This window comes from Scardinius erythrophthalmus (genome assembly GCF_964197995.2).
Source record: "Scardinius erythrophthalmus genome assembly, chromosome: 3".
NCBI lineage: Eukaryota > Metazoa > Chordata > Actinopteri > Cypriniformes > Leuciscidae > Scardinius > Scardinius erythrophthalmus.
Window position 1 is genome coordinate 18,389,146 of NC_138223.1, and position 18,855 is coordinate 18,408,000.

General features: G+C 37.2%; 1 protein-coding gene across 2 annotated transcripts in view; it reads right to left on the bottom strand.

The window, feature by feature from the left end:
• Positions 1–18,855, bottom strand: part of lrba (LPS-responsive vesicle trafficking, beach and anchor containing) — a 275,018-nt gene that overhangs the window by 138,023 nt on the left and 118,140 nt on the right. For both annotated transcript variants that reach the window (XM_081361109.1, XM_081361108.1), the window contains exons 34-35: positions 15,308–15,372; positions 10,223–10,331 (exon numbers count right to left, since the gene is read on the bottom strand). In XM_081361109.1, the coding sequence (XP_081217235.1) occupies positions 10,223–10,331; positions 15,308–15,372 (174 nt within the window). The remainder of the gene's footprint in view (positions 1–10,222; positions 10,332–15,307; positions 15,373–18,855) is intronic.

Below are 18,855 nucleotides of genomic sequence, written 5' to 3' on the forward strand. Positions count from 1 at the left end.
TAAATAAAGGAAATGCATATGGTCCTGAACCCATTGAACAACAGACTATAAACAGAGTGCCACTGTTGGGAAGGTGATAACAGGTCAAATAAACAGTCTGAAATGATATCTTCACATGCATGAAAAAATAAATATACATTCATATTATTAGTAAGATTTGGGATTTTGCTCATATTATAATAATAATGTGTTTAAAGAAAGGCAACAAATGAATTATTGTGCTCATAATAGTAAAACCTATGATGTTGACTGTGTTAAATAATGTTCTTGGTGTTTCCTTTCTGTGACAGGGCAACCCAGAAAGAAGCTATGAGGGTTTACGCTGAATTAAATGCCAGATACAGCTTCTTGTGTAACCAAAACACCAATAATATACAGGAGAAAATACTTTCATAATTCATAATACGGGACTTTTAATTATAAACAAGCCTGAAATACACAGTAACTCTTATTTTGAAATGTCTTTACTACTTCCAGTTGCTAATTCAAACAGATTAGGGAGATAAAATATGCAGCCTTACAACCATCTGCAACATTGTAATGCAACATTACAAAATATACTCTGTGAAGTAAATATTGTCACAATTGCTCCAAACCTGTGAGCCTGTAGAAAGTGCAACAACAACAGTGTTTTTAATTTGAACTTGCAGTGCTCACATTTATTCAAATCAAAGTCTTCTGAATTTTAATTATCACATTAGGCCGTATTGCGATTCCTTTTTTCGGCCACAAAATTAAGACCTCTTAAAATGACAATTAAGACTTTTGTTGTTCCCGTTAATATATTTAAGACTGTTTATGACCTTAAATTTGATCAAACTTAACTTAAGCATCACAATAATGCAATGTCTGAATGATCTTTTCTCAGCAAATATTGATTAATCGATCAATCAAACTGCATATCAATCAATTAATTTTATTAGAAATTTTGTGTGTCTAAGCCCTCAGTGTTCTCAGTGTGAGAGTGTAGTGAGAACTACTGGAAGCAGAAGGGCTCAATTCATGAGAGTGTCATACACGACATACAGTATAATGACCTGCTGCACTGCTATCACCTGGGGAATTAATTAAAGAAAAGAGGAAAGAAAGAGGGAAAGAGAGAAGAAGTATGTACGTTGAGTGTATTCCACAAAGCCATTATTTGAGGTAAAGACAGCATTTACGGAGAAGCTAAAGGATAGCTGCTGTCTTATCAAAGGGCATAAGTGTAAGCTTATTGAAGGTCTAAGTACACATAATTTAGATTTGCTTTTGTTTGGCTAGTACAGATAACTGTCAGAGGCTGGAGGATTAGTGAACATGCACGCTAGAATAATACGAGCTCATGAGTCTCATTTCGAAGTTGATGTCATTAACTCCTGTTCTCCTCTTACAGGAACACAGACACTAAACGCTAATGAAGTGACCCATCACCTCTTTTCACACACACTTCAGTCGGGAGTCAACTCAATTACACTACATCACTTCAAGATCAAGTCAAAGCTAACAAAAAAAAAAAAAAAAAAGAGCAAGAGAGTGAAAGAGAAACCAATGACCTCGTTCTATCACATCCGAAAGATCTGGCCTTGTGGCCCACTATCCTCCACATTTCATTTCTAATAAAGAAAGACTCTCATTAAAAAAGGAAGTCACTCTCTCTCTCTAAATCTGTCCTTCCTTTTCTCCCTCGCAGGTATCGGCCGCCATCGTACAGTTGTTACCGGAAAAATCTTTTCCGTATTAGAGATCCTATTAGAAAGAGAACACTAAAAGATAATTGGATTTCCAGCGGTTATCTCTGTGTCCGTCAGGACCCTGCTGTCCCTGTAATCTCACTCTCAAGGGGTAAAGATAACTCAATCCCAGAGAGGATGGATGAGTGTGTATGTGTGTGTGTGAGACACAGAGACATGAGGGGAGCGGGGGAGTGTATAAAGGCATATGTTATCCATCTAAGTAATAAAAATGTGTCTAAATCACTAGTATCCACCATCATCTCTTCTGGTGGATTTGAACCCTGACAGAGAACAAACATAAATTTATTTTTATTTCCCAAATAATTCAAAGGCTACAGAATGCACTGGAACAAAGGCTGTCTTCAATGCTACCACCTTTTTCCAAAGACCCATTCCTCAAGAGAACAATACGCGATACGTAGAAGTCCATGCTTCACATACAAGCATGCTATTATTGAGTAATGTTCAATAAAATGTACTGTTTTCTGACCTGTAGTTTGTTTGCTTTGTTCTGAAACAGATATTAAACTGTCCTAATATTGCATTTTCTCCATGGTTCAGTTTACGTGAACCATAGATTCATTCTCAAATGATCCCATTCAAATATGCCTAGTAAGGGAGAAAACACATCTGAATTAAAAATCCCCCATGAAAATTAAGTGTGAAAACACTGTAATACATTATCTAGATGGGACTCATTTTCTAAATGATGTTTGAGTTACATTTATTAACAGAGGAACTGTGATTTCATGTACTGATTCAGACAAGATTGGGATTTACATAGCTTTTAGTAAAATGGAAGTGTCCACTGTCTGGATGTGGCCATTACAGAGACTCATGTGCTCTGGATGCATAATGAAACCCAATTAAATAAACCAAAATTATTCAACCCCCATTGCAAATCAGGTTTATTGACAAAATTTACAGACTTTCAGCTGTTTGCAATGAACAAATCACATAAAAGTAATTTAAATAGCTCAATACAACAAATGTTTCAAGTGGTTTCCACAAATTAAACTGAAACTGCTACTTTTAATGACTTCTGCAGTCTCAAAATTATTCAACCCCCTGAATAGAATCCCTCACAACAGCACAAATCTGCAAACCAGGTGTCGTCTCATTCTCAAGCACCTGATGATACTAATCACGGGCTTCATTAGTTCCACCAGGTGTGCTTGAGCTAGAACACATGAAATATCTGAACTGGCTAGGTTTGTTGAGTGCCACGTTTAACTGCATGTTAGAAATATGGCTAAGGCAAAAAAAGGAAGCTATCAACGACTGCAACCAGATTTCTGAGAAGGAAGGTTCAGAAAAACCCTTCAGTGACTGCAAAAGACCAGCAGCAAGACTGGTATTTACTGATATAAATAAGACAGATTGGAAGATTCTACAGTGGCCATCAAGTCAATTGACTTGAACACCATAGAAAATATCTGGTGGGATTTGAAGGCGGTGGTTGCAGCACGTAAACCCAACAATATTAGTGGCCATTGCTCATGAGAAATTAAGTTAAGATTCCTCAGAAACGCTGCCAGAAGTTGGTGTCTGGTTATGGTGTTCTACTAAGTACTAATGATGCTTACTAATTTTGAGATTGAAGAAGTCATTAAACGTTGCATTTTCAGTTGAATTTGGGGAAAACACTTGAAACATTTGTTGTGTTGAGCTATGTCAATTACTTTTGTTTGATTTGTTCATTGCAAACAGCTGAAGGTCTGTAAATTTTACAAATAAACCTGATTTGCAATGGGGGTTGAATAATTTTGATTACAACTGTACATGATTCATTATAACATTATGTATATATCAAAGGGAAGAAATATTGACTGAGGTCAAACCTGTCACTAATATAACAGTGGTCAAGCTGAGTAGTTTGTGATAGTCGGTCAGTCCTTCCATTCATGTTTTTTTTTTTTACAGATGCTATCATTACCTGAATTTTTATTTTACTCATAAAGTTGTAAATCATGAAAGGAGGAGCACAAGGCAGTAAATCTTAACATAAATTAGCTAAAAATTTAGGTTATTGGTATTCAACAAATTAAGTTTAAAATAAATGAGAAATGACGTGGAAAAAAGAATACACCATAATTGAAGACATTTCTACCGGGCAGGATTAGATTTCTCAGAGGACCCCTGAGTTAGCCCAAAGAAAAAGAAAAAGAAAAAAGAAAAAACAGCATGTAATTTTCTTTGTAATTTTTACCTAGGTTGAATGAGAAAAGCACAGATAAATTCCCTAAATTCCTCAAGGAATTAACAAGCCCTGTTCGAATATTGCTGAAGTGGCATAACTGTTGATCACTATCAACTAACAGGTAGCCTAAACTATCCTCATTCTGAATGTAGTCAAGGCTGCAGCATTAGACACAGTAATTCATGAATGAAACAATGTTAAGAACAAAAAACAAAACTTTCCAACCATTCTGGTTCTCATATGTCTCATATTTCATGTTGTTCCCTTAAACATCCAAATCCTGTGTAAACTACTCTTCAGGATGGAGAAGCAGTGCTATTCCCCCAGGGGCATCTTTCACTGGCCTGTTATTTTTATTGTGGCTGTGCAAAATGAAACCAGTGGCCCAGGGAAGATGGCAAGAGCCGGAATGGAGGAAAATCAATACAGCAATATCAGTGCTGCACTTATCAGAGGCTTACTGCTTTTCAGGGGTCACAGAGGAGCAACTAGATCTAAGTGAAGGGTTTCAATACTGAGATAGATTCTTGAGAAATTTGTGCTATGTACAGACTGAGAAGACATGCAGTAAGAAAAAAAAAAGAATGAATAATCAAACTTTGACAACTTTCTCCAGATGTATCCTCTTTTCAGAGAAATTTTGGTACACAATTTAGGATTTTTCTACAGACACCCTGCAGTGTTTCCCCTACCATTGGCTTGGGGGGGACGGCCCGTGTTTAACTTGACAAATATATTACTGTTGTACAGTAGAATTTAGATATGTCTCAATGTAATAATAATACTAACACTAATACAAATAAATTATGATCAAAACTTTATTTTTTAAGGAATAATAATAAAAAAATTCTTCCATGTTTTAATTTTAAAAGTAAAGCTCATTGTGCAGCACATTGTTTGACAAAGTTTGTTTGATTTCATGATTAAAAGATAATTAATTAATGTTTTATATCTTATTTGATTACCAGAAAAAAACACAACACCGAATTTGTGTAAAACAAAACAAAACATTTCATAGATTTTTTTTTAAATGTTGTATAAGTTTAATAATAGTTTATAATAAAAGTTTCATGATTTTAATTAATTAGACATGATTTTTGATTACAAAAAATTTGACACTATGTATCCGTAACACGCTCGCTCCGCAACACTAGTTGTTTCGGGGGATCAACCACCTCCCACCCCCCCTTAAAAAAAATCCTAGGGGAAACACTGCCCTGGATATACGAATGAGACAGACCTACAGTTTGGGAAGCACTTTTTGTAAAAAAAAAAAATATCCATCACATTTAACTGTGACCCAACTAACCGTGCCCTACAGTAATTTGCCCTTCCCTCCACAAATTACTGTACATGTAGCCAATGTTCTCCTTTAGAAAATTCCCAGTTATCTGCCTGCCTGTCCAACAACAATTTCTCTTATTAAAGCAGAGTTTGGGTCAATGGAGCTCCACAGTGTATGGTTTTCATCATGGAACGCTTCTGACTTTAGACTCTGAGTGACAAAATATGGCATAATTGCACCTGACAGTGCTGGCCAAGTCATGTGTCTGATTGAATAACCCTGCTCCACAGAGAACAACATTATGGGAGATTTCAGGTGGAGAATTAAATAAAACCATGGCCTTTTATTCATGTAATGTTGAGGGAATATTTTCACCGCATTTTAAAATGGATAGATTTAGCTGAAGAGTGTAACATCTCAATGTATTTTTATTATATTTTTATTAGCATCCAACTAATGTGCCTGACATTGATCATTTGTGCATTTCCCCCCCCACATTTGGCAGAATACACAGCAGTATTTCTGAGAATAATACATTCTCCACCGTGCGGTGAGTGAGGCTGGAAAAGCAGAAAGAATCGGACCAGAGGGGCCAATTAGAGTAAAAAAGGAAAGCCAAGCATGTCCCCAGAGTGCGGCTGTCTTCCACTGAGCGTCTGGGAGAATTTGGCCAATCCTGGGAATTTGGGGCAGCGGGAATGATGAGAAAGGGTGTTCCGAGGTTCCTTCTAAATGTCACTGTGATGTAAGGAAGCTTGTTTAAGCAGGGTATATTCAACCAATACTGCCAGCTCTCAGCTGTTGTACAAGGCACATGCCTGCAGGCACTTTGTAGTGTTGAGTGTTACTGCTGTAATGGCTGTGTCATTAAATCTGTTGTCATTTGTGAGATTCTAGCCCATATGAACACATGGATACCAGCAGCACAAATAATCTACAAACATTGATAAGATTTTTTTTTTTTTTTGACCTAATCAAATCAGCATATTAGAATGATTTCTGAAGGATTATGTGACACTAATGTAAACCCCAATGTTGTCATTAATAAAGAAATCAAGTTATCATAACTTAACATTACTTAAAATAGCAAGTTTTGACATCAAAAATGAAACAGGTGTGTTCAATGTACTCATTTGGCAGCAAAAATCTTTCGGATTAAGATTTTAAGTGTTATGAACTCAAAATTTCAAGTTATTTAAATTATTCGCTATGTCTCGGTTTAATTTGATTGGCCGTGCCTGAAATTCTGCCTTGACAACACGCTGATTGGTCGATACACAAGGCAGTAATTTTTTTGTTCATCGTGAATTTGCTGATGCAGCAGGCCAGAGGGACTGACACTGCATAAAAACAGTAGTTTCGGGTTTAAATCTGAGATTGGATATTTCAGTGAAACTTATGGTGTATCACCAGAGCCGGCCTGTCCATCACGTATGGCCATTTCAGGCTGCTCTTCGGTCATTTTTTACTTCATCGGAATGATACGAAACTTGGAAACTTACTGAAAGTTATTTTTTTGAGATTCAATCTCAAATATCGAACACAACTTGTTTAGATTTATGGCTTTGATTTTCTTTTGCAGTTTTAGAGTAAAACATGTTTTTGAAAATATATGTTTCATAAAAAATTTGAAAATGGTATTTTTGTGCATTTTTCATAACAATAAATGTACAATTCTGTAACTTTTTTTAAGTTCACCTTTTTTTTTACCATTTTCATTTCAGCAATAATCTGCCAAGTGTCGTCTTTGAAAAGAGATCAAACATAAGTCGGTGGTCAAATGCATTCAAGATTTAAAATCCCCTAAAAAATAAAAACTATTAAATCAAAAACATTATCGGACTAAAATATAGTACATTAGTTTCATTGAAATAAAAAAGAAACATTTAGTAATTTTTGACCGACATTCGAAGAGCACCACAGGTTTTAAAAAATATTAAAATAGAAAACTGTTATTTGAAATTGTAATAATATTACTGTTTTTACTATATTTACCTTGGTAAATAATTAGTCTTAATAATGTATTATATATTATACTTTTAAAAAATAAACAAGCAGTCAGTACATCAAATAAGGATTTTTCTTGAAATTAACAGTCCAAAAATGTTCCGGTTATCGGCTCATTTCGAGTTGGACAAAACCTGTGGTTTATTGAGTGAGTCATTTAAAAGATTCAGTGAGTAAATCAGACTGATTCAGTCCATGATTGAACCTATGATCAATTTAGTCTGATTCACAATGATTTGCCCATTGGCTCAACTGATTCATTAGAAAGTATTGATGAAATTAAGCAGTTTGTTCGCAACTGTACTGTTTGGGTTTTATTTTTTTTTTTGCTTATTCGGTGAGGACAATGTAATAAAGTTGTAATGGTCCAAGATTCAGCAGATTTAGCAGTGGGACAATGCCTCTTTTGAATAACGGTGCAAGAAACACTGAATTGTTTTGTGCTATCTAGTGCAGTGTTTCTCATCTGTTGGGTCACAAGACCGCTTTGAGCGGGACATGGAGTGTGCACACAAAGAAAAAACATCATCATATTTTTTTCTTAATCGAGACATTTATTTTGAAAGACATCATGAAAGCTGTTGACACATTTAAGTAAAGAGTGCCTGAGAAAAACACGTTGTCCTGATTCAGTATCTGTGGTCCGATGAGATGTTGTCAGGCTATATGTCAGTGTCATTTTTATAACGCTTTTTAATTTAATTTTGTATGACTGGTGGCTAACTAACTTTATTGTATTAACAAAAACTAGTTTGGGACTGCTATTTAATAGCCTTACCTTATACTGTTTAATCATCATTCAGTATTAGTCATATTCTTACAATTTGTGCGTATGTTAAGTAAAGTGGAACAGTACTTGTCTGTGTCAACCATCTTTGTGAAATAAATTTGCTTGGTTTTAAAAGCAAATTGAATATAATTTGTAGAATTGTATACAGTTTATATTTGAATTAGGTCAAATAAAAACAAAATGGGTCCCGGCTTAATGACCATGGGAAAATGTGGGTCCCATGGTCAAACCAGTTGAGAACCACTGATCTAATGCTCACAACTTGAAAAAATATCAACTCCTGTTCCTGCAGTGTCGAATAATGTGATTCTGATTCTTTGAGCTGATAATGACAACTGGAGGATCACGTGTGGGAGTCAGAACTCTCTTGTTTTCTAAAAACAGTGAGAAGTTGGCCGCAGCTGCCAAAATATATGTATAGGCCAATCATATACAAAACATGACCCTAACAAAGCAGACTACTGCAGAACCTCTCACAGACATGATACATGATCACTTTCCCCGATTTTACATGTTTACATTTAATAGTGTACTTCAAATGTTTTCCTCTTATAGTCTCAGTTCAGAGACCCTGCCTTGAACCTTTCTGAAAGCATAACGTTTTACAACTGGAGGGTGGGAGATGTTGAACAGAGCAGAGCCCACTCCGCCTTTACACTGTCACATCCTGCCCCCAGTGCCAGACAGAACCAGAGGGAGGGATGGGAAACGAAAGGAAGATAGAAATGAAGGTGCTGTGTTCCTGTCACTGGTGAAATTCTCCCACAAAGGGAGCACAACAGGCAGAACATGAGTCCAAGGGGAATCGTGGGGGGAAAAGGAGCAGGTAGACAGAAATGGAGAATGATGGAAGGAATGAGAAAGCGAGACTGCAGTGATAAAAGAGGTGATGTGTGTGCGTGTTTGGCGGGGCAGCGGTGGAGGAATGCCCCATGGCTGTGCTATAAGGAATAAATCAACTGTTCTGCTATGTTTTGGTAAGATACATGCCAAACGCAATCTCTCTAGCCAAAGCTTGAAACCTTCTTGCATATAAGTTGTGTTTGAAAAGAAAACATTTGTACTCCCTCACGTTGGCAGCTTTTCAGTTCCGACAGACAAAACTTTCTTTTTTTAATATCCTCACAGGGGCTTAACAATTTCATTAAATCTTACAACAGTTTTTTAAAATTGTAAATCAACCCTGAAAACAGAATACACCAGCATGAAGTGAAAGTGGCTTGTTTGTACAATATGTCAAGAAAATTTAGTTATTGCTTCACTCAGCTGTAGCAGAAGTCTTCAAGATCCTATGAAATGAATTGACTTGCAATTTTTTTTTTTTTCCCCTGAGTTGGTGTATTTCCCGTTGAAACAGTAAGTTGGAGCAGGGCATATTGAAGGGATTGTCATTTTTATACACTACCATTCAAAAGTTTGAAAACAAAGTAAAAGTTTAAAGACTTTTACTTTGTTACAAAAAAAAAACTATTTCTAATAAATGTTGTTCTTTTGAATATTTCTATTAATCAAAGAATCATGAACTAAATGTATCAAGTTTTCCACAAAATATTATGAAGAAAAACTGTTTTCAACATTGATAAAAATAAGAAATGCCTCAAATCTGCATATTAGAATGATTTCTGGAGGATCATGTGACACTAAAGACAAGTAAAGATTTAGCTTTGCCAAAATAAATTACATTTTAAAATATAGTAAAACATTTTTTATAAAATACATAATTTAAAATATAATATTACACAATATTACTGCTTTTAGTGTATTTTTGATCAAATAAATCCAGCATTAGTAAGCATAAACATTTCATCAAAAACATAAAAAAAATCTTACCAACCTCAAACTTTTGAACAGTAGTGTACATAGCCAATAGTTAACACTACTTGCTATTGCTAGTCAGAGGAAAGTGGTATTAGAGGGAGAGAAAATATAATTTTAAACATCGTTTGACTGGATAAAAGCTTCAAAAATACAACATGAGTCATCAGTATTTTTGGCCCATTTTATAGTAAAGGAAGCATGGGCAATACTGTATTTAGTGGTGTGTCCATCAAGTCATTTCATGGGGTCTTTAACTATTAGAAAATTTCATTGACTGCAGACAGGAACACATGTAGAGTGAGAGAGTGTGTGTGTGTGTGTGTGTGTGTGTGTGTGTGTGTGTGTGTGTGTGTGTGTGTGTGTGTGTGTGTGTGTGTGTGTGTGTGTGTGTGTGTGTGTGTGTTCACCTCAAACTCAGCGTGTTTGTGGATGTCCTCTGCTCTCTGGCGGCTCAGAATGAACTCGGCCTCATTAGCTACACGCACCAGATGGTCCTTCATGGTGTGGCTCAGCAGTCTGCACATCAAAAACACATTGAACATTAAGAACATCACATGATTCTGTCTGAATTATTTTCAATAATAATGCAGTTTGTGTTGGTAGGATAACTGAATCCAAGTTAGGATTTCATACAGATACGAGTAAACTAAATTGGAAAACAAATCACAGATGAATTTTTACATTTATTAAAAAATGTGCTGATTGAGAGATGCAACAGACGCATTTACAGACCTATAATGAAATTATGATACAAATAAGACAACAACTATTTTCATATTAGGGCTGATATTATAAATCTATACTACTTCATAAAAAAAAACCTAAACTAAATAGTTTGCTTGCTACAAGTGAATTGAGGCATCAGATTATAATGTACAGCATGTAAATATAAGCTGATAAACAACCAATATTGGTGATACAATAAATATTATTAATAATAATAATCTCTGCCAATATCGGTGATAAATGATGTTGTACTGATATATTGTGCATCCATAATAAAGAATACGGTATATAAATTCCAATGTATAATGATGTTCACATCAAATGAAAAATAGTAAAAATATCCTACAAAATAGTAAAAGGATATCTTCCACATCTCTCAACTGTGAAATACATTTTGTTGATTTAATAACACAGTTGTTAGGCCATCAAAGTGTAAATAGTAAGCTAAACTAACTTAACTACACCATGTAAAACAAGCAGAAAATCATATTTAGCACGGCAGCTAAAAACCACCCCCACCAAAACAACCAGCTATTGATTTGTAAATGATGCGTATCTAACAAGATACGGATGTAGGGAGTGTGGATAAGGGGCACGTCTCACCCCAGCTCATGTTTCTACATATGTAAGAACAGCCTTCCTTGGATAAACACAAACACACACACACACACACACTCTCTTATCACAGGACATCTGATGATTATAGGGGCTGATGGGAGATCAGATGTATCCTGCTTTTACTGCTACTGTTTGTCAACCCTCATCAAAACCTGAAGCTGTTCTTTCCATCTCAGAGTCTTGTTTGTGAATCAGCTTAGTTTTTTCTGTCCACGGGTTAGCACAGACGGGGAGGAACCTGATCTTGAAACAGCACATTTACACCCCGGGCAGATTTGTGAACAACACAAGCCATGGCCTAATAAAACATTCCCCCCAGGGACAGAGATGAGTATCTCAGCAGGTCAGGAGGCTCAGGCCTCTGCAAAGTGGAAGAATAACAGGCGGAGGGTGGAGGGCTGAAACTCGAGCCTGGTGTGTCAGCGGCGGGCAGCGGGGGAGCGGACGTGCCAGGGACTCTGCAGTGACCCTCTCCCACCCCTCTCACCCCGACTGCCATCAATAACACAGTCCCACTCACTGTGACTGCCCTTCATTCTATCACCCTTCTGCTTTCCTTTCTTTCTTTATCTGCTTTTACTTACTTTATGGTATGACAATCTAGAGAAACAAACAAAAGATTAGATTATCGATTATACAATGGTAATATCATGGCGTGAGACACGCTTTCACGTTGCCTAAGTAAATCTCACGCCAAATTAAACCGTTTTAAATTAGACCAGTTGGAGTGAGACTTTAAGAGTCGCGAAAGCGATACGAAAGCTGTGTTTTCAAATCGCTCTTGAGGTATTTTGATGTCATACGCCATTCGGTCTGCGCAGCACTGCATGAAGTCGAACACACGTATTGACAAGGTAAGGGATTTAATTAAACCAATGAAGACCTGCAACCTCTTGACTGGACCAGTCTGTACCAATCACATTTTCTCCACACCGTGCAAGGTCACTGCTGACCCCAAACTGTGCGACGATCACTGATGTTTAGGCGGCATTGTGAAACGTAGTATTTGTGCACACGAAGCAGATTTACACCTCTAAAAACTATTATATTGGAGTTGGTCATTTTAACCGTTAATAATAACACCAGCTGACAACTGTTAACAATCTCCCTGTATGTTTACAGCATTAGTTGAGGTTTTTTTTTCCATGAGAAAAAATAACGTAGCTACTGTACCTGATATTTATCCAAATGAACTGATATTGAATAAAGATCGTAATCGTATCGCAAGCTTATGAATTGAAATCGTTCCCAGAAAGCCGCATCTCAGACAGTGCGCGAATACTGAATTGAGCTCTCTTTCACGTCTTCTTGAACAAACAAATTTGCACAAAATTGTTAAAAAAAGTAATTCAGTCAAGAACAGTGAGTGATATTCTTGTTTGTTATTTGATTCACATTAAAGGGTTAGTTCACCCAAAAATGAAAATTATGTCGTTAATTACTCACCCTCATGTCGTTCCAAAGCCATAAGCCTTTGTTTATCTTCGGAACACAAATTAAGGCATTTTTGATCAAATCTGAGAGCTTTCCGACGCTGTTCACGTTGTAACCACAGTGCATCGCTTCCGGGTTCTATGTCAGAAGGCCGTCTTTTGCATCAGAACCACATGCATGCGTCGTGGTACTCACCTGAACAGCGTCAGAGACTTTAAGGGTCACTTTAAGGCCGGATGCACGGACCGAATATACTGACACACATCTGGTTTTCACTCAGCTGTTTACGTTCATTTAACACATAACTGACTGTGTTTAAGTGAATACTCCACACAATGGGCATTTTGACAATTATGTGCATATGTGACCATTCAAGCACAATTAGCAGCAAATTTGGGATGCTGTCTGAGAGAGGTGGCTTTCTGTGTGAGCGCCTCGAATCTGTGTCAGTCAACATGAGTAATGCATTGAGATCTTTTTTCATGACTTACTACGCTTAACATCATGCACGTCCTGCTTTTCTTTTCTTTACATACCAAGATATGGACGATATAGCAAAATCTCTAACGACGGAGATTTTATATCGTCGCCATGATATATATCGTCATACTGTCCAGCCCCATAGACTGTAAAAAAGATGGACGACACACCTTCACTCTCTTCCATTGTAGTAAGTGAAGCCGCCAGTGTCCCAACATGGTGCTGACATCTTGAGTCTCGAGTCTGCGCAGTAGTGAGCGCGAAGTGGAGCCGCGATATCAAGGCCCCGCCCACACTCCCGTAGAATCGGTTTGCACCGGTTAGTACAGTTTATGTAGGTGTTAAATAAACAGTTATGGAAATGTAGAAATTAAAGTTTAGGCTCCAATCTCCTCCCCAAGATCCTGAAAAAACTCAGTTGGAGCATCAGTGACTACTTCACTCAGAGAAGCTGTCAATCATGACGTCACATCCTCATTGCTATAGCATCAAATAACTAACTAAAACCAAACTAATTTAAAGAATGAACACTTGAACGAACATCAGCGTGATAAAAACTGCCTAAAATGAAAGAAACCATCTTTGGAAAAAAATCATTTGAAGTGTAATTTGATTGTTTAGTTTGTCTCACGTTTATTACATTACATGGAGAGGGCGGGGTTTATGACCTATACTGCATCCAGCCACCTAGGGGTGATCGAGATGCTTTGGCTTCACTTTTCAGGACTACGCTTGGTCCAGCCCTAACTGTATGTATGATTTGATAATTGGTGGTAGTGTCACTGTTTTCTGAATCAAAAAGCTTTTCAGTAGCGAAGCTCTTTTGTTAATCAAGTAGTGCGGTAGCGTCCACACAAGCTATATTTTCCCAAGCATTTCTGAAGCTCAAGCTCAAATCGGAAATACAACTGCTAAGGATCACTGATCCTGTATCAGTAAGTGACACCACCACTATACACGGACCTCTGTTGGCTGTGTAGCCAACGGATGTACTTCCATATGGTGGTGACTACTACTACTTCGTATTTTACGGCAGTTGGCAACCAGCTTTCTGGTGCATTTCCGCCACCCTCTGCTCCTGACGGTGACATCACATAACAATCCTAGGGCTGACATGAGAGAAATGTACTTGATGGAAAGATGCACAAACTGTCGACACCTAGTTTTCTTATAGTTATTACAGTTATGGTTTTATATAACTATATGGATTTATATAGTTATGGTTTTGTTATTGTTTTTGTAGCCAAATTGGTTTGGAACAGTTGTTGAATAAACAATTGAACTGAACAATTATGCCTGCCTATCTGTTTGACTGAGTTTTATTGATCACTGAGATAGCATTGACTTGGAATGAAGTTGGTTGGTACTTCTGCCATGTTGCTGTAGCTTAGCTTGCTACATTTCTCAGGGGGGTAGCTTCAGTGTAGTGAAGCTTTATTTAATGTAGAGTAACTGCTAGATTAGCTCACTACATTTTCCAAGTAGCTTGCCCAACACTGGTATTTGTTAACAGTAATTTCTTTTCTTTGGGCTTCAAGAATTCAACTTGACTTTGGGAAAGCACTGTGACTAAATCAGTATTGATCATTATAATTGTAGTGCAGTAGGCATTATAATGACATATTTGATGTGCACTTTAGAGCTAGGATTACAGTGATATATCCATGACAGGGGCTGGTGTGCCAGATGTTGTCTAAACCTTGACCCTACTTTCCAAAAGAAAAGCGCATGTTAGAAAAAGAGCTGTAAAGATGGCCAGCAGTTAAGGTGGAAGAGTCTCAGTGCATCACTGCATTCATTAACATTTCTGGAGAGCTCATCAGCACGGCAGCATTCATTAACATTAATTTCCATTGCTAAGTTAGAAATGAGAGCCATCTGAAAGATCTAAGGGCTTGAAATTGAAGACAGATCCTTCCATCCCAAAGGGAGTCTGAGTAAAAGAGTCCAAAAGATGAGACATAAACCTGTCTGAAAACAGCAAGATACGAGAAAGATTTCCCAAGAGGTGGACAAGAAACTAAGGCGCTGCTGCCCTCTCAGAAACACATGGGAACAAGCCAAGTTATTGACAGACGCCTCGAACTCCAGGTCACCCTGTTGATCCCCTTTCCACATTACATTGATTACCTCCCAAACAAGATCTGATCGTACACACGCAACATAGCGTTGTAGGCCAGAAGATAATGAGGAGGTGGCTAAGAAAGGGTCAGAGGATGGGTTTAGATAATTACCTGCCCTCGTTCACAAGCTCGATGAAGGCCAAACCCGCATTCTTTTGGATGGAATTCTGCCACTCCTGTGGAGAGAAATAAAAAAGACTTTACACACAGTGTATACAACAAGAAGAGATAGGAAGGTTGGGTTTAGTCAGAATAAACATCAGCATAATGTTATTAATATGTAAGGATTAAACTGAACCCTGACATCATCAACAAACTTCATACAGAGGAAGTGATCACTGGGGAAGGATGGAAGAAAGCAAAACGGGCCTCTAACATGTTTATGATGTATCTTCAATGTTCAAGATTGCCTTTAACCGAGCACACTCCTCAAAAACTTTAACAGGTCTCAGCCGGTTGTTGTAAAAGGTGTTAGTCTAAACAACTCCTAAAACCAAAGCTTTCAGTGATGTTTAATAGCCTAGGAGCGAGACCAAATCATTGACATTTTTCACAGCTGCGCCAACCTTTCAACACTTCCCTGTGATCGTCTCAAGAATAATAATAACAACCAGGTCATGAGTATGTACAAAGTCGCTTGTGTATTCTCGAGGGCTCTTTTTTCAAGACTGTATCATGGAGACAGGAGTGTAACGGTCCGACCCTAATGTCTCATTTGTTTCGGCCAACAGAGAGTGCTTCTAAGTAGAGGTGCAACACAAGCAATCATTTCATAATGATGATGATTTATTTTTTAATACTCTGCAATATTTCTGAGGTCATAAATGAAAATGAAACAGGGCAAATCTACTTGCTTATTAAGAAGGAAACGTTTCACCATCCTCTGAGAGAATAAAAGTGAGCCTGAAACCAAAATAAACAAAAATTTAAAATGGCAATATGTGTACGCCTTTATATATTGCAGAGGCTTTGTTCACTATAACAGCTGTTAATTCCCAGCTTATATGCATTTTACTTTGCAATCTCCAGCATAAATATTATGCTGAGGAAGCATATTCAAGTAAATCTTACATTAGTTTTCCAACAGCAAGGTAAGTTTGGTTACTCATTACTCACCATTAATTTACCAAACCATCTACAGTATATACATAATTTCAACAGAGCCAATACAGCAAACCAATAAGAAAGTTGAAGGAAAAGATAGTAAATTCTGTACTCACATTAACAAATGGAATTGCTAAATAATTATTTTCAAACAGGAACTATTGGACACTCTCCCCATCTACAATTGGTCAAGTCCAGTCTCAACCAAACAGCATTGAGCAAACCAACAGAATGTTCTGAGAGTGCGAAAAACTTATTTATTTATTTTAATTCCATATCGACTGAATCAATTGTGGGTGTTACTATGTACATTGAATAAGATGGAAAGACAGGGAAAATAAAAAAGTTGAAGGGTGAAGTTGAAAGGAAAATTGGACAGGATGAGGGGAAAACGGGAAGGTGTTTTTTCAGACCAAACAGCCAACTAAAGTTCATTAGATTACATTTATAGGAGAAACTGCATTTATACTAGGATCTTTTGTTAGGAAAAAACACATTTTAGCGGCTGTCATCAACCAAGCACACAAATACATTTTCACTACAAAGATAAATGAATGTTCGATGGGTGAGGTAAAGGCATTATTCTTTAATTAAAGGAAGCAATGACCCCAATCAAAAAGCCTTAACGATCAGTGCTGTGCGTTAGGGACAAGGCTGACAGTTATTGGATTTCAACCAGTCATTGTGATAGGGCCCTGATACGGTTTTATGGTATCCAATGCTGTTTCCATTCTGACCTGATGAGTGGATACAGGCAGCCATTTGTGACCTTTCAACTCTGACCCTGAACTAAGAGAGGTGCTTCTACAACCCAGCCACCTCTGCCCCGGTCCTGTCGTTACAGCAACCACTCACGCTGATCCATTCATGTCATCAAGACCAGGATTGTGTCCTAAGATAGAACATGACTTTTATCAGCCACACAAACAGTGCCTGGGAAAGTTTGTATCGTAAAGATAAACTTGTAATGATAGCCACTGTGATTCAGACCAGTCATAAGACACTTCATCAAGGACATTTATAAAATGACCTGTTTCCTCCAGTCTCGATAAAACAACAAAGACTAGCATATAGGGAACACTTGTTCAAGGTCAAATCTATCCAAACACACTTGTGTAAAACGCCAGTTTCACTTTTATTGATGCTCAGGTATATAAACAAGCTATCCAAGATTGAGACTTCTGGTACACTGATTCTGGACATGCAACTCAAAACGTCTAACATAGTGCAAAAACTCAATAAAATTAACTGAATAACATCAACGATTCAAGTAAAAATGATCTAAACATCCTTTAAACAACATAATAAATTATTATTATCATAATCATCATCATCATCAAGAAATATTAAGAAGATAAATTATGAAAAAATATGAACAGTCAATTCTGACAAACCCTGCACAAATATGCATACAAATTAATGTGTTGACATAATGCTGCATGAGCCATTATTTTATATTATATTATATTATGTCAAATTGATTAATCACGATTAATTGCATCTAATATAAAAGTTTTTGTTCATATAATGTGTATATATATATAAATATATATATGCATAGCTAAATGGGTACACACATACATATACAGTGCAATGCATAAGTGAATACACCCATGCTAAAGTTGACTAAAAAGAGGAATAAAAAATCATATTTTGGAAATTGAACTTAATGCCTTAATTTAAAAAATAAGGAAAAATCCAACCTTTAGGCCGTGTGTCCACCAAAGCGTTTTTACTCGCGGCTGGCGTGTTTTTTCAATTGTTTTCAATGGGAGCGCCGCATTTTTAAAACGCCATGAGCGTAACGAGGCGCTGAGCGTCTTTTTCACGCTGAAGCGCTGAGCGTTCGGCGTTTTTTACTGGTCGCCGAGAGTTGAAGAATGTTCAACTTTTGGTAAAACGCAGCGCTCATCACTGTCACTTTTTACCCAACCGTCCAATCACAGTGGAGGAGGGGCGGGACTAATACCACACCGACCAACCGCGTCCGCCACATGATTCTGCTTGAACAACGTCAACAGATGACAACAACAAGCATAATAACGGAACAAAATCAAGAGCCAGATAAAATACATTACATTGTATTGACATTTTAATATAGAATCAACACAGAAACCAAATATGTGTGAAATGAGATACTAGTAATACTTTCGCGGATATTCCGTATCATAACAAGCAAAGTGTCTCGGTCTCAACCGTCTCAACTGAAAAAAACGCTGCGCTCCCAAAACGCTCTCAAGCGCCCACAGCTGAGCGTTTTTAGCAGAGCGCCTAGCGTTTTCAGCTGGCTAAAAACGCTTTGGTGGACACACGGCCTTAAGGACACCAATTTTCTTTGTGAATGAATAATGTATCATAAATAAATAAATGTTCTTCCTTAAAATACATGGTGCATAAGTGAGTACACCCCTATGTTAAATTCCCATAGAGGCAGGCAGATTTTTATTTTTAAGTATTTTATTTTATTTTATTTTAGGATACTATGCCATCCTGATAAAGTTCCCTTGGCCTTTGGAATTAAAATAGCCCCACATCATCACATAGCCTTCACCATA